General features: G+C 48.3%; 1 protein-coding gene across 1 annotated transcript in view; it reads right to left on the reverse strand.

The window, feature by feature from the left end:
• Window positions 1-10879: 10879 nt before the first annotated feature.
• Window positions 10880-17320, reverse strand: part of LOC142588732 (uncharacterized) — a 50763-nt gene continuing 44322 nt past the window's right edge. Inside the window, exons 8-9 of the mRNA XM_075700548.1 lie at window positions 16312-16455; window positions 10880-11259 (exon numbers count right to left, since the gene is read on the reverse strand). Of these exons, the coding sequence (XP_075556663.1) occupies window positions 10975-11259; window positions 16312-16455 (429 nt within the window). The 3' untranslated portion in view covers window positions 10880-10974. The remainder of the gene's footprint in view (window positions 11260-16311; window positions 16456-17320) is intronic.

Here is a 17320-nt window from a genome sequence, read left to right on the forward strand (position 1 = left end):
AAACGGAATGCTTCTACGGGAAAGGGGAGACGCCGATATTACCTTAATTCTGAAACTCGGGAAACCGCTGTCCCTCCAAAATCTGAGACCCATATCCATGACTTCGTGTATTGGCAAACTTTTCGAGCACGTAGTTCTAATGCGCCTCCAGCCTCACCTCGAAGCGAATCAATTCTTCCCCAATAATTTATTCGGCTATCGACCAGGTCTGTCGGCGCAGGACATACCCCTACAACTTAAGAAGGATGTTGTGGATAGTCCGAGTGAAGCTCTAACAAGAGCCATTCTGGCGTTGGACTTCAAGGGGGCCTTCGATAACGTCTCACATGACCCCATTCTAGACAATCTTGCATTCTCCCGATGCGAAAACGCATCTGCGATTATGTCCGAGCCTTTTTATATGACCGCACAGCCATCATCGGCCTAGGTGATATTCGGTCGGATATCATAAAACTTTCCGACAGAGGGACTCCCTAGGATTCGGTTCTCTCACCCAACCTGTTCAACGTGGCGATGGCAAAGCTACCACCGCTCCTCGACAAACTTCCGAACCGGCAGGACGTCCTGTTCGCCGATGATGTTACAATCTAGGTGACTACAGGATCAGACGGCGCCATTCAACACGCACTACAGGAAGCAGTAAATATAGTACAACAGTATGCAACAGCCGGTGGACTCACCTGCGCAGATGAGAAGTCGGAGCTCCTGCTTGTATTAAAGAAACGCAATAAGGCCGATGTTCCACCAGCCATCACATTGCATCTCAATGGCAACGTTATTCCAAGGGTAGACAGACTAAGTGCACTAGGCCTTCACATACAACACAGAGGGAAGGCCACACATACCCTAGAGATGTTCTGCCAACAACTTACCCAAGAAACGCACATGATAAAGCGCATTACAAACCGCCGACAAGGACTCCAAGAAGAAGATGTACTCCGAATTGTGCAAGCACTCATAATTAGCCGATTAACCTACACCCTCCCCTATCAAAATCTGACTCAGATTGAGATGCACCAGATAGACACCCTCCTCCGTACGGCAATAAATACAGCGCTGGGACTACCCGAACACGCATCTACGCCGCTACTACTACGGCTGGGGGTGCATAACACCATCCACAAGCTAGTCGAAGGTCACCTTAACAGCCAATTGCAGCGTCTGCAACGAACAATGCAAGGGTGCCACATTCTATACCGGCTAGGATACCAAACACCAAGAAAACCACAACAGGAAAACCGCACACTTCTTGCGCTTAGCAGTTGCAACAATATTCACGTGGCCCCAGTTCCAAGGAATATGCACCCTGACCGTCATAAAGGCCGAAGAAAGGCAAGAGCAAAAGCCCTGGCTCGATTCTTTGGCGATGACACATCGATCACCGACGTGGTCTGCTACCCACAGAAACGTGCCCTATGTCTAGTCGTACTAGATAGTACAGACATTCTGAGGACTTGGGCCACGCTCAACACTGTGGAGTGCGGCACGGCGGAAGAGGCTGCTATCGCCCTAGCCATCGTACACGCATCAACCATGTTGGCACCGAATGGACCCATCACAGCGGTCACTGATTCACAAACCGCCTGCAGGACTTTGGCACAAGGGAGGGTGACACACTACACACACCGCATCCTTACCTCATTTCACCCCACAGCGTTACACAGGGTCCGCTTCGTCTGGACACCTGGACACGCCTCTCTCCATGGTAATGAACGCAGAAATGCGGTAGCCCGAGAGCTTGCTGACCGGGTGCCATTGGAAGAGCTGTCCAACCCAAACGGCGCACTGACAGAAGCACTGAACTACACTTGAACTCTAAAATATTACAGAGATACCAGGACACACTTCCCTCCACCACATAATTCCCTTAACCGAGAAGATGCCGTCGCGTGGTGACAGCTTCAAACTAATTAATTTCCCTGCCTCTTTTATCTTTACCTCTTCCACCCCGCACAATATCTCTCATACTGTCCCTATCGTGGAGCAAATCCCACAGTATACCATTACACCTGGGAGTGCCCACACCCTCCGGGTTACTCCCCTATTCGTTCACCTTCACCTTCCTCCTGGGAGACTGCGCTAACCAGCTCAGACCCGTAAGAGCAGCGACGGCTGATCCGGCGGGCACGCGGAGTGGCGCGAGCCAATGGGGCCCTTAACCAAGGGCTCCACCCTAGGATGAAGTCACCCATTCTCATTACAAATAAATGTCTTTTTTCTCTGTCTCTCACCTGGTCAAAATTATTCCAGAGCGCTTCCCTATGGCTTCCCTCACAACACATTGCGCAGTTTTGGTACGTCGAATTCCATAATATTTTAAAAATAGTTTAGTGTCCCTTTCGATAGGCTAACAGTGAGCATTGTGACTGCACAAACCTGGTACAGGGTCGGCACAAGGATGGATTTTATGTCGCGCACGTACGTCAAGCTGTTTTTGAACTCGAAATCCGAAAGGTCCAGCTCAAGGCGGGTGGGTGGGTTGGCGGCCATCACCGTGTAATGGTGCCTCAAGGCCACTACCAGTGTCTTCAGGAATGGGTCAGACTCGTCCAGGCTTGGCGAGGGACCCTCATAGTTGACGCGCGAGATCTTGAAGCCTTCGCCCGCGACGACGTCCAACGACGTGTTGGATACCAATTCCCTGGCCTTGACAGCAGTAGTGTGCTGCAGGGAAACAAGGTGACCATCGCAACGTTTTGGTCATCGAGGGGCTAGATGCAATCGACAATAAATTGTGTGTATAAAATAGCATAGGCTTGCCCTAAAAATCCTTTGCTAAAAATTAAATTCAGGGGCTTCACTTGACAACACCACGACCTGATTATGAGCCAGGTCGTAGTGGAGGACACCGGATTAATCTTTCGACCACCTGGCGTTCTTTAACGTGTTCCCAATGCACAGTATTCGGGCGTTTTTGCATTTCGGCCCCATCACAATGTGGCCATCGCGGTCGGGATTAAATCCCGCATCCTCCACCTTAGCCAACGGTGGAGGTCAAAAACGCCAAAGCCACTGCGTCGACCCGGCGGCTATCCTTTGTTTCGTACTTGCAAGCTTGTTACTTGACATTACATCCCGTTTCAAACGGCATTAGACGTGTCAAACAACTTATGGAAGCTTTTGTTGCCAAAGATACTCCTGGGTACCTCAATTTTGATATTGCAATTTATGCCGTAGGGCATACTGGCACCAATAAAAGAAAGTATTGAATATTTCATCTCATCATCCAGGGTCGTCTTTCTCGAATATTCATATTCTATTCAATTAGAAAATCTTGCTACTCGAACGTCCCTAATTAAGAAGAAAAGACAAAAGTAATTAGAAGGCCGAGCCGTATTCCTAATACAAACTAACAGTCAGATGCTGTCAATCTCATCGGGAACAGGCTCTAAAACATGTTTTCCATTTTGTGGCGTTAACCAGAACTAACAGAAAACCGAATCTGATAATGTTCATGTCACTTCGAAGCGTTGTGCTAAACATACGCTGTGATTTTTCTCATTTGCAAGCTGAAGAAGTTGCTGCGAAGTAACATCTGGCACAAGAAGAGTAAAAAAAAAAAATAAGATTTGCAAGGCCTCAAGGTTGTTCAGAATTAAGCATAGCTCAAATTAAACGATGTTTGTTTACCACCGAATTTGTCCTTTACAGACTTTGAAATGCCCATGTGATCGACGTTTGCAACCGAGCAAAGGGTTACAACTTGGCACGTAAGAATCAACTTGATGAACAATCGATATGTTGCCAAGTATGCAGAGCTAAATATCATGTATACACAACCAACACAACGTGTATCATAGTGGCTATACCGTTGTGGCTGACGCGGAGACGCTGCTTGTGTCCCAGTAAGAACGTTTGGAGCCGGACCACTCACACAGGTCTGCTAGATAAAATACGTATGAATACATAGGCATACGTATGAATACATAGGTATACTAATTAAATGCTTCTACCAGCTACCCGTATTCTCCAGCCTGTAATTATTTCACGAAAATCGCCGTTGCACACAGCAAATTCTGGATGAACGGAGGCTGCAAAATATGGCGGAGCTCTCAGAGGAGTTCGTCATGGCCCTAGGCCTTGAAGCCCTAGTAAGTAATACTATGTGCCCCAGAGCACTCTAAATAACTTACAATATTAGCTGCGCAATGTAGCAGCATAGCGGACGACCGAGTCAGACGTAGTGGATGCCAAAATGTCCCGATGGTCTGCTCTCGCGTGAATTCATACGTGCGTACATGTTCTGCTCCTACGAATTAGAATTGAAAGTTTTTCGTTGCTAAGTGATGTTATTCGTAAATGAAGTGGTAAGGCTGTCTTCGTTAATACGTCTGTCATCACGGCGACATGGCATCTGCTCTTGCAGAAAGGTTGAGCATATGTGCGTTTACGTGAATAGGGGCCGTTGTTTGTAGAAAATATATCATTTAGGATTGTTTCGTTGGTTGGTTACGGTGTTTATTGCAGGTGGCGTTAGCCTGGTAGTCTGGCTTGGCACTGGTTCCGCCTGTTCATCTCGCTGTTTATGAGTTCATTGTCGCGCAGATATTCGAGTGAACGGTACGATATTTTTTTGGGAACTATTATCTGGCATTCGAGGAACATTATCTGTTCCACACACACGTTTGTAAATGCTCTTGTTTGCAGGTTTTCATGTGAAATGTTACTTTCTATCCTGAATCGACGGCCGGACCAAATGATATTTTGCACGTCACCAATTTCGTGACCTTGTACGCGAAGCGGAGCGGTACCTCACCAAGTTCTGTACGACATGCTGGAGTGCAAGCCGATGAGCTTATTACTTCATCAATTAGAGTGGCTCCCTATCGGTTAAGCCCCTTGAATACACACGGCTCATGTGGCGAGGTTCAAAGCGACCAAAAGTGACTGCTAATTACGTGCTTTGACAAAAGGTGGTTCATCGGCGCTCTCACTGTCGATAGGCTTGAGAGCGCTTCTTGAGCAATTGCACCCGCTCTTTCATTCCCAGGAATATCAACACAGAAAGGTATTCACGGCAGGACAACACTGCATGCGTTGCTTCTCGAATTCTTGATGAAAGTCAGTGATTCGCGACAAAATATGTTGAGACGATCACCGCGGAAGATTTGTTAAAATGAGGATCTCGGGTCCACATAAACAACAGTGTTCCATGCACAGGGCACCATTCGATCCTGCGTAGCTCCGCTTCGAAGCAGGAGTCTTTGTGATTGGAGATAAATAAGGCCAGACAATTTAACCGGCCCGGCCGTGTGACCACAAAAAAAGGTATCCAAAATGCAGCAGCGCAGGTGACTTCAGCCACGTTGGCTGTACATGCAGGTAATCTTGATACATGCAGGCAATCATGCAGGTGTACATGCAGGTAATCTTGACAACTTGTGCCTAGGTATTCAAGTACTGAAGAGCGTGCCTCTGAAGAAGATGTGAAGTGCTTGGAGGATAATCCGGAGATGCTGAAATCACAATTATTGTCCTATAGCAGCAACCCAGGCGGATCACTCCGCTTCCTCTATTTAAAATTATTGATAATGATGGCGCGTAGTGTAAGTAGTAAAATAATGACAACTTCTCAGCTCATTATGAGAGGCCCAGTATCGATAAGTGGGCTTGAAGAGAGGAAACTGCCCCTGCGCTACGTGCGCTAGCCGATCCCGTTGGCACCCAGACTACACATGCAGATGTCTTCCTAGATTAGCATCATAGCTGCTTGATGATAGCTCCTTGAAGAAAGCAATGAGACGCTTTCGTAATGTCCTGAAAAAAAGACGTTTCGAAAGACCGTCATCTATGAAGTACTCGACGTGGCTCAACAAACCTAAGACGTTGTTTCGGGCGCACATTCTTTCCCATAATCCAGCCGTACAAATTGGAAATTGCTGATTGCGTTCTATAAACCAATTATACCTTGTGTAGAATGTTTCTCCGAAATGTTGGCCATGAAAGAAGTTAACACTTGGCGCTATAATGCTTGCTCTACGGCTGGCTAGGGCTTTCGTGGTCCGGTAAACAAAGACCCTATAAGACCGGTACACCTATGAAAAGCAGACGCAGTGAAACGTTTAACGCGCCGAGCGGCCGTCAACGCGCTGATTGCGTACATTCATCCAACTGAACACTTGATTCTTCTCCTCGATGATTTCCTTCGCGGACTTGAGAATGTTGAAGATGACGCCCTTGCTGCCGACCGGCGCGAGCAGCCGTGCGGCCAGGTAGGCCCAGGTGAGGCCCAGACACTTGTGGGTAAAATGGAGGCAGTAGAAGCCCTTGCTCACGTCGTCCTTCGAAATCTTGTTGTGCTTGGACAGCACGTAAACCACGTCGGCCTCGAGGATGGTGGCCAGGTAAAAAGTGGCATTGCGCAGGCCATGCTTCACCACCACCTGCATGGTGTGTGCGTGTGTTTGTAGAGGGAAGTGCTCACCGCGAAAATGGGCGCGCCTCTGATGCCAATTTGCTTAAGTTTCTGAATTCGTCCTCTGGATTTTCTGTTGCACCTAACCATCGAAACAAAACCCTTTAGCAGACACGCCGACATTTACTAAGCACACATCAGTAACTGAGTTAAATTGAAGGGACACTACTTTTGCGAGGATTTACAACTACAAAACTAGGCTCCTTGCAAAAATTTTAAACGAAACATGCAGATACATTTATCAGGTGCGTTGATTACAGGAAATGCTAAAGGTACCGTTTCGTGGCAGTGCGAGTCCCACCTGACGTGAAAGTCTCCGTCGCTATCTGGGCCTTACGAGGAGCGCATCGGCGTCTTTGACTGCTATAGCGTGCAACCGAGAGATGATTCGTACCGAAAGCCGGCATCTTCAACGGTGGCTTCTCTGATAAGTGCCCCATTAATTGTCTCGAGTAAGCGGACGCCAGTGCGTTGCAAGGGGATGCCTTCTTGCACACGTTAACCTTACATGCATCAACGAAGAGAGGCTAACCTGATTCGAAGCAGACTTTCGAGCAAAAAAGAAAAAAAGAACTGCCGCTTCGGTTTGTGTTCAGGTTCTACGGGCTCCGATTTCATTCCGGGTTCGCCAATCCGTTTTAAACTATGAACCGCTTCGAGAACCGGTTCAGCGTAGTAAACTTGTTTCTTGCCTTATGACGACACGCTGCACAGAGCTATCGACTTGTGAGCCCGGCAGATGCGCAAGCTCTCTCAGGAGGCCGCAGAGATGGGCTCACTGGTGCATGAGAGAAGGCACGTACCCGATTTCTTTGCATCAGTATCATGAAGTCCAATGCGATACATCTAAGCAGGCACCGTACATAAAGAAGGCCATGTTCGGCAGGGACGTCACAAAAAGAGTGCGGCACGCGGTGCAGCGCCCCCCACGCATCCATCCCTGAGCTCGCTCCTTCATGCGTTTTCTTTTATCGTGATCCATGCTGAGTACAGGCCAAACAGCAGAAATTCACACGGGTGTTCGAATCGCGAAACTTTCGGATCGAATAGAAATGCCTGAGGAAAGTAACCGTCGAATATCGAATTAGATATTGAATATTATTCCCAATTCCAAGTGAAACGATGAATTTCTTGCAGTCTGCTGGGTAGCAAAATGATTATTTGCACTATTTGATACCCGTACACCAGAGGTGATGCAGTGTGATCACATTTGGTGCCAGCTGAAGGAAGGTAATAAAAATCTTGGGCGAACCAACGTCCAATTGAAGTCAATGAAAGGCAACGTCTTCTTGAGCGAGTTGGGGTTGAGACTAGAGTGAGTGAACCAGGTAATTTATTGTGAGAGTACCGCAGTTCCCCTCCCACTTCCTGTCCCCCCCCCCCCCCACTCCAGAGCTTCTTCATTGTGCTGCAGGGTCCGGCGGACGCGCGAAGACAAGCAGTTTCGAAAACGACAAGCACTAGGGAAACAAGAACGGGGAGGGAGGGGGGAGGGCCAGCGTGATGCGGCATGCAGCATGACGTACGTTTAGATAAAGCGGGGGCTACTTGCGCTACCGACACTGCGACGGATTTGGTGCTTCGAGCTAACTCAACAGGGGCGTACGTAAGGCCAACGTGTGTGCTTGGGAGAGAAGAGAAAGGAATTGCAATGACTTTAAGGACACAGCGTCGATCCAGGCGTTGAGATGTCGACAACGCGAATAGCAGTCACGCGGTTTCGTGCTGGATCCTTCCCCCCTCTATATTTGTAGTATATAGTTCTAAGCACGATGACATGAATAAATATTTTGCGTTGCCACTATGCCCGCGGTTATACCGTTGACTTTGTAGAAATAGAGATGTTTGAAAACAGCCGAGGCACCTTGATTAGAAAAAGTGAAAGCGTTTTCTTTCTCTCTACAATGAATTACACAAATACGGAGAGATTTTCATGTAAATATCACAAACATTTATTTAGTTAGAGCGCCTGTGTCAGCATGCGATGGGCTTAGCCTCCATTCCTTGACGACTGTGAAGTAAATTTTCCTTTTGCTTCAAGAAATTGCTACTGGACAGGCGGTAAGCTTGGAGTGAACTATACCGGGTGCCCCAGTTATAATATGCACATAGGTAAATAAAACTCGGATCATTCTACGTGGTTAGACAAGTGCATGTAATTTGGTGTCTTGTTGAGAAACCGCAACTAATTGTTTACTCCCTGAAATTCACTTATTTCTTTAAAACTAGATAACATACTTTTTAATTATTCTAATTGTCAATATTTCATTTAGGCGGTTGTTGATAATTGTAAAACACGTCAAACTGACTTGTTTCCAGCAATGTACGCATCACGTGCGTACTTTTTCGGGAAAATAAAGAAAGCCCACGAAATCTGAAAAAAATATTCCCTGTGCCCGTGCACTGAATACCAGCGCCACCAAACACTTTCAGTGGGATAACAAGCTGTTAATCGCAGGCTCGCCGTTCCGGGTGGTGCATTGCCTTGACCTTGATACGGACTAATTGCTCGTAGCTGCTAGCACGTCGTGAAAGGCTATTTCTATTTGCCGGAAAAAGTAACACGCTACAAAAATACCCTGCAGGAAACATTTATTTGTTAGGCATTTTCCAATTTTTTACGACCTCCTAATTGACATCTTGGCAGTTAGAACAAATGAAAAGCTAGCTTGCTGATTTTATTACCCATTTGTATGTCCATGACTAAAAAAAGATTACTGCAGCTAGCTCAAGAAGAGTCTAAAGAACACGCACTTGGTCTTATTCGTGCAGAATGATCCGTGCTTAATAAACAAAAAACTCGGTGCATGACAGCTGGGACACCCTATATAATGTGTGCACGTCGGTGGCAGGAAGAATTCACATTATATTACTAGATAACTTACAACTACAAACTTATATTTCGTAGCAAAGACAGAAGCCAGCAACTAAGATTTCGTTCAGTTGTCTGCCTTTCAAAACAAAAACGAAGGTGAGGACACTGATGCTTCTGAACAATGAACAATGTCAGTTTGTGCTAAACACCGCGGCAGTCTTTCCCCCGCACATGCACGTGACGCAGTCTTGCGCTTACTTTGCGAGGACGAAAAGTCTGAATCACGCATTTTGTGCATCGGGAATCGTAAATATCGAACAGCGTCGTAGTCTGCTTGGAGAAGCCCAATGTACGATGAACAATGGCACGCAACAAAACAAGATTCATTTTACCGTTTACAGCCTTCCTTACCACTCTTTGAGAAGAGATGGCGGCATTCATTAGCCATCGCAGTGTTATTGTTACAAGCACCGTATTGTTACATGAACTGGTTGGCTTGGCAATTTTTCCTTTTCCTAGGATACCATCTTTTTTTCTTTCTCTCTATATTCTTGCGTGTACACTTTACGACTTGTCTAGTAATAGTACCAAGCTGACCTAATGGCCGAATCAGGACCTCCAGCAGAAACGGTTATTTTGCAGAGTGCTTGAAGCAACGCTTCGGGGCTCCGGAAAACCACCTTCTCCACTGACGAGGAGTGCGCCTACATGCACGTTACTGCGGAAAATAAGAGCGAACGACCATACTTCGTTACCATTCGCTCGAAGTACCAAGTCATCTCGTAGGTAAACACCTGCGAACATAATGGCTTTGCTCAGAGGCTGCCTCTTTTCAACGCCGTGTCCACCAATGCACTGCGGAAAACATCAGGTAGGGCCACATAATACCTCAAACGCCTCAAGGCCTTTAAAAAATTCACGAGGGTTGTAATGTGGGCTTGTTCGAAAAATGCCTTGAGGAGGAATAGAAAGCAACTGGAAAAATAAAGAAATAGAAAGGAGCAGTCTTCACGTTGTTTGTTTTGCTAGTGCACATGGAATAAGATTACCACTTTGTGCCATGGAAACTCGTGACTGGTGGTACGATTGACTACGTCGGTAACCAAGGCAGTAGTACTTGGAAGTGCCTTCGATTACGTAATCTAAGTACTGTTTTGAGACAGGCCCAAAAGCCACGTAGCGAGAGGCACTTGCGTTATGCGGTCCACTCGGCCTCCGGTCAAGGCGCCGATCTTCGCGGAACTCTGCAACTGATAAGCACCAGCGTTTGACCGTTAAGCGAGACACCTCAAGGAATGGTGGAAATGGTTTGAAAATGTTGGACACGGTGTTCTCTTCAAATATTTATCTCCTAAGTTGTCCTTATGCGTCGAGAGAATTGTTTGGTTAGCTAGATAATAACTTATCTGATCTGCTGAAATGACACTTGCCTGCAGGTTACTTTATTTTGAGACAGAATGCTAACTCAGACTCCACTGCAGCACCTACGGTATCCTCATCCTCAGTGCATGTGAAAGGTGATGCTGTGCGCCGTACAGCATGCCGCACCATATCGTAACAGAATTGAAAAATGAACCACCGGTCAATTGCGAACATAAAACGCAAGCTGTGAGTTGAGATTCACCTTCATCAACAATTATGGTAAACGTTTCACAAGAGAAAAAGTTGTGTGGTGTCTGACTTTACTCGGCTTCATCGGCCGTTGTATTTAGATGATTGACTAGTTAATTCGATGATGTACAGATTACGGCGCCAGCGTTTCGGTCACCTGCATAGCGGGCTTGTAAACGTTCAAGCCGTGGGTTTTTATGTTGTCCGTGGGCACGATCACAATTCTGTCGCGCTGTGAGTCGCGCACAGATGTCACCCACTCTTCGACCGAGACTCCAGTGACCATGTCAGTCACCACATCGCGCAGCGGCAACTGTTGCTCCGCACTCCTCCTCAAATCGAAGATTTTCCCAACTTTGGCGTCCATGTCCGCGAGGAGCTGTATGTGGGCATCGGCGTTGGTGAGGTTCAGCCAAGCCTGGTTGAAAACAAACACGAAGCAAGATGGTAATGTATTGCCGCGCCCATCACTTTCGGCAGTAGAGCACCAATATAGATACAGTATTATGGCTCTATAGGTAGAGCAACGACACAGGCAGGAACAAGGACCATTCGCGTTGACATAAGACAGTTGTAATGTCACTAAAGGCCGACCTCCGTGGAGTGAAATGAGCGACGAACTTTTGGCATCAGCCTCGCGGCGACGACCGCATGCCGTCCAGCGTCCAGAAACCGACTATTCGCCGCCTATCAGCTTTTTCCGGATGGTCGTCGCCCAGCGAACGCTGCCACCTGAAACGGTGGCGCGCGGCGTAGAGCGCGGACCAATGAGATTGTAGCACAGCCATTGGCTTTCCTCGGTCGCTCGAGTCGAGCTCATGTGGCAGCAATGGGCAGCTCAAGTTACCGTCCAAAGCCAACGCACACGAGCGCGTTCAGGCGTGCGTATACGTTTCATTTGGAGCGTATAGCGTAATGGCGATTTTAGGTGACCGTGCCCGGAAACACAAACGCGTCATCTGACGAGGGTTAGTCGCTTGCGCATCCGCTATCGCATTTCACGCGCTTTGTGGACATGGCACCACTGAAAAGCTGCTGCAGTTCTTGATCGACGATGACGAGCTCGAGGAACTGGACGTGGGGCGATGGAGGAAGCAGCAGCAGTTTAAGTTTTTGATGCACGCTGTTCCGTCTGTTGTCAGAGGTACCGCGCCACACGAATTGCTTCTGCTCCGCGATATGCCGACGGTAGTAACTTCTTTATTTATATAATTCTTCTATATTTCCTTTATCTATGCCCCACTTTAACGTATGTAGTCCATTGCAGATCGCAGGCTGATGGAGAGCCTTATGATTCAAGGCATTCAGAATTTTGCGGTTAACGAATTATGTGGCCAACCAAAAATGACTACGTACCAGTGCGTTTGACAGGCACAAATCTTGCAGTCATTGCCATGTTTTGCCCAAAGCAAGAGTGCGTGTGTGAAACTAAACAACGCTTGTCACACGTCAATTCAGCCTTGAAAGTATGAAAGTGTGAGGGCGGCGGCAATACGTCACCTTGCCGCAAGCCCTAGCAAATGCAAGCTCCCGCGTACCATCTCCCAGGTTGGAGAACGTAGAGCACGCTCCCTCATCGCGCACCGGAAGTCTCTTTCGGCCGTTAAGTTCATTTAGAGCTCCATCTGCCGACTAAAACACCCTCAAGCTCCTTAAAGGGGCCCTGAACTACCTGTCGGGCTTGGTCAAAAAACACAGTCCGCGGATAGCATACGCTGCGGTGAACATCTCAGCCAAATTATGCAGTCGTGAGCGGGCATGGATCTCGCGAGCGGAGCGTGAAGTCACCGTTCTCTCAAACGCTTTCTTTTCAACTGAAGCCTGCTCCTCACTCTTTTATTCACGCTTTATTTCGTAATGCCCATATACGTGGCTGCTAGCGGCCAATAGCTTATATCAATCAAGCCGGGTTTTTTGATCGGTGCGCTTGTTCCTACTCTGATTGGGCTTATATTTGTTGACGCAGTTTAATAAACAGGTTGAAGTAAGCGAACATCTGATTTGCAACTTCGATAATAATTACGTACTTCCGGAAGAAGCCGACTATCGTCTCCTCACGCTCGGCCGCGACTGCCAGCGTAGGAATTAAACTGTGGCCACCCTGGTTATCGGCGGCGGAGTCGTCGGGTCGCTCTAATCTCGTGTAGTTTCATATCCTCGACTAGCCTCGAACCACGCGAAACTTAAGGTCAGGCAACATGGACCCCGTCTGGTCAGAGGCCTTCCCAGACTTAGTTTCGTCTGCCATGCGCAAGTTGGATGTGGCTAATATCCGTTGGTCCAGCTGGTGAAGGACAAACCTGGTGCGCACCACGTCGCACAGCCAGACAGGAGCATATGGGCGCGAGCGCCCCTTCTAGCCATGTCGTGCACAAAGCAAGCGCTGCACTTACAATGTAGCTGCAATCTGCTACGTAGCGTAGATACCACGGCCACCGCGGGTTGCCGCGACGAGTCCACTGGCGGAGTGCACTGCGGCTCGCTGAGGATACAGTGTACTAGTACCGAGGATAACCGCGATTGGCAGGTTTGGCGCGTCCTAGGCGCCAAAATCGGAAATAATGTCGTCTACGTGAACACCCAAAATCAAAAGTGAACTGTGGGCCACGGTGACGTTCAGTAGGCGGGGCGTTGTTGGCACCCCATAACCCTCACAGAGCAAATCACTGAAGAAGGAGCGGGAGCACCGCGAACGGTATGTTTGCTTGCCAATAACTCCCCTTCTGCTGAACGCTTTGAAGAACTTTTTGGGAAAAACTGTTTACTGAGATACCTTAATTTACCTTCAAATGCATTTCTCGACTTCTCTTGAAAGGGGTTCAGGGCCCCTTTAAAGTGGCCCTGAAACGCTTTTGGAACATATTAAGAAGACGTTTCCGATCTGTCGATCTGTCACTGAACCTGTGAGCCAAATATTACTACATGCAGCAGGGAATTTACAATACCGTGTCAGAAACAGCAAAAAATCGCTTGTTCTCACTTCCTCAATGCAGCGTCATCGAGAGTAACGGGAACCACTTACGCTATTGGCTGACATTGTGATCGTGAGAGCATTCTCAGTAACACATAATTGCTAATATTGAGTTAAATAAATAAAGTTTATATATGTATGCGATCTTAAAAAGAGAGAAAAAGTTCAGCGATGATTACGCTACTCCCTAATGCGACATTTGAGCGCAGCTCTATATGTGTTTTCGTTTGAACGTGCCGCGAGGACGATGTCTCGCGCGGCACGTTCAAAGGGACCGAAGCGTGGTGCGACTGCCTCAATAATCGGAAGATTGCGAAAGGTGGTACGCGGGCGGGGATAGGGCGTAATTCCCAGCATCCGCCGCAGACAGACCTGCGTTCATGCAGCGCTTTGCAGCGGGGCTAGCGCACTGCTCTAGCTGCGCGCGCTCCTTGCGCCATATCTCGTGCATGGTGCGAGCCTTGCTCTCCCATTGTCCTACAAAGTCGGATCACGTCCTCTCGCCTATCCTCTCGCCCCCTTCCTCCGCGCAGTGCCGTTGCGGTGTCTCTCGCCGCTACCGTCCACTCCGCCCTCGCTGTCCTTTCTCCCGCTGTCGCGGCACTGTCGCGGTGCCGGCGGCGGGCGCTCCTTGCCGCCTCGCGCGTGATCCACGGCTCTCTTCTCCTCTCCTCTCCTCTCCTCTGTCTCCCCGTCGCGTGGCTGTACGGCTGTCAGCCGTGTCTCTCGCTTCCCCGTTTGCGGGGCGCGTTCCTCAGTGGTATTTGTCGCATCTGGCAGTGCTTGCGCCTGGCTGCCCTTCTCCCGCCTCCACTCTTGCCCTATACTTCACCTTACCGCAGTGCCGTTGCGGTGACTCGAAAGACAGCTATAGCGTTTCATCCCCTTAGTTCTATTTCCCACCCCAACCTCGTGCGGCCACATTGAGGCCTGTCTGTGAGTGAATGAGTGTGGCACCTCAACCCAATACCCCTATTCTCCACCCGTTTCTTCATGCCACCTCAGAAGAAGCAGTCAATAATAATTGCTAAACACAACACCCCCCCCCCCCTTTGAGCGGCGGTGACCCACTATAGGATGGCGCGATGGCGCGTCGTCGGAGCGCCGGCTTGATAGCGGCGGATCGCAGTGTGTGCTGCCCAATCCGAAACGCAGAACCGCCTCCGTTCGGCACTGCGTGTTCTGTATGCGGTTGCCTGTTGAAATAAGGCAGCAGCTGTGCTCAAAGATCGCATTACCTAGAAGCGTAATCGTCGGCCAATTTTTTGTTACCTTTTCTTGTACTTCAAATCCTGCGCGCGCTGCGTAGCTTCAATGAAATTAGACATAGCTTGACTTTCGTCTTTAGGTTAACAGCTTAGAAAATGCCGAAGGTACCACTTTTGCTTAGCCAAACAATATGCTATGTTAGAGAGGTTGCTCCGTTTGCTCCAGACCTAAAGAGCTATCAAATTATTTATTTAATTATTTAGCTCAAGAGCTAACTTCTCTTTTCGTTTACCATGGAGAATAAATTAGTCGCGTGGTTGTGGTAGGTTTACTAGTTGGACGTTTTTTTATGCCTAGCAACATGTGCTTTTCCTCTGACTATTCTGTATTGTATTGTTTCCCTGTAGTCTCATATCTGTCAGTGTTCATTAATGTGCTTGTAACCTGCAAGGGATGGCGTCACTTTGAAATTGTTGCTCCATTTAGTAGTGCCGTACAATAAGCATTCCTTCATTTATGCGGTGTCTGTTCTATGTGGCTCTACACGAAGTTGAACAGACAACAGAACCGCTAGTATTACCTTGCCTGTAACGTTACTGGTAAGTGCAATGTAACATTTCAAGGAATTAAATTTTTTGCCCTTAGAAGCATGCAGTCAATTAACCGAGACCGATATATCAAATATAGACGCTCTAACTAATGTATAAAAGCATCGGAATACCGTGCGGATGCCCATCGTCGCGAGCAACGCATTCCAGTACTGAAACTGCCCGCTCATATATATCAGTATCCAAGAAACCGAAACCGGAAGTTAGGCGTTAGTCTTCCGTCTAGCCCCTTTGTGTGCTGCAGTCAATGAGCCGCTGGGTTCTATGGGATTGTCCTATTTACAAGTCCTTCCTATCTCTACGCTACGCTTTCTTTCTGAACAGTGAGCGACGCAAACAGTGGAAATGCTTCGTCGGCCGCGGCTGCTAAACGAGCTGCCCATGCAGAGGCTCAGCACCGCCGCCGAGAGGATCCGGGCGTTCAGAATCACATTATTTGCCATAGTGCATCGCGAATTAAAAACACCTAAACAACTGCGCTCAAAATTCGCATTAGGGAGTATCGTGGTCGTCGGTGAATTTGCAATCGCGCTCTTCCTCCTACATTTCTAACACCGTCTTTCGTCATGGCTACGCAGGGTAGAAAACCGGGAACACTGACGTGGTTAACCTTCCTGTCTCCCCTTTTTTTTCTGTCTCGCTGCTCATGAGAGTACTTCTCCAGCTTGCTAGTGCACCTTACCTTGAGGATTCTATCGAAGCTCTCGCGAGTCGCGTTGAACGGCTGTCCGAGCTTTTTCGACAGACTGTAGCCCTCGGTTATGTACAGCATAGGGCGGCCAGCCTCGGAGATTAACCGGACGTTGAACAGCGTGGAAATGCCAACCTGCGGCGGCATGGCGTAAAGCGTTGACCTAAAGATTGCCGTGAGTGTACGTATATCGAGGGTAATCGAGGCAGCCAATTCTGAATGCTGAACGTACTCACCTATTGGAAAAAAAATTGGCAGAACCCATCTCACGATGAGTGCCAACGGTAACGTGCTTAGCCTTGAATACAGCGACCCAACATATGCCCACCGTCGAAACGCTTTCAGTATGAGGCGTGTAGTGTAGCAGCATGAACCTCGGGCGTCCCTACGAACACTGTGCCATCTAGCGCTGCCGCCGCGAATCCTGCGTGTACACGTGGTCTCCCGACATACATGGCGCGTCATGTACATGCGCTAAGAAACGCAACCACCGAGCACATACCGAGTGCATTCATTGCGCAGCTTGCTTAAGCGTTGGCGTGAAAGGCTTTCATGAAAAGAGGCGAATACCCAGTGTATTTGTGGTGTAGCTTGCTAAAGCATCGGGCTGTTGTCCTCGAGGTACCCATGTGAAGAGGGCTCGATTGTGCCCTGCACGTAAGAAATTGCATATGTGCTGAACTGATGCTTTGCACTGCAGATGCTGAGCCGTCTATAGTCGCCGCCATAAAGTCCACGCTCAGTGCTAGTTCGACTCCCACCGGGCACCGTAAAAATAAAAATAAAAAGTGGAAGTTTCGCCCGCAAGGCGAAGCATCGATTGCGATAGTAAATTAGTGAACAGCCATACGAAGGATAATAGTTTTATCGGCTGTATAAACTTGGAAACATTCGCTTACTAACTGAATTAACAAGCATGTGGTGACAGCGCGCTCGAGCGAACATCAATACGTCACACTCGATGAGCGCTGACGCTCGCTGTCAAAACGCTGGTGTGAGC

This window comes from Dermacentor variabilis, chromosome 7, assembly GCF_050947875.1.
Source record: "Dermacentor variabilis isolate Ectoservices chromosome 7, ASM5094787v1, whole genome shotgun sequence".
In the NCBI taxonomy this organism is placed as follows: Eukaryota; Metazoa; Arthropoda; class Arachnida; order Ixodida; family Ixodidae; genus Dermacentor; species Dermacentor variabilis.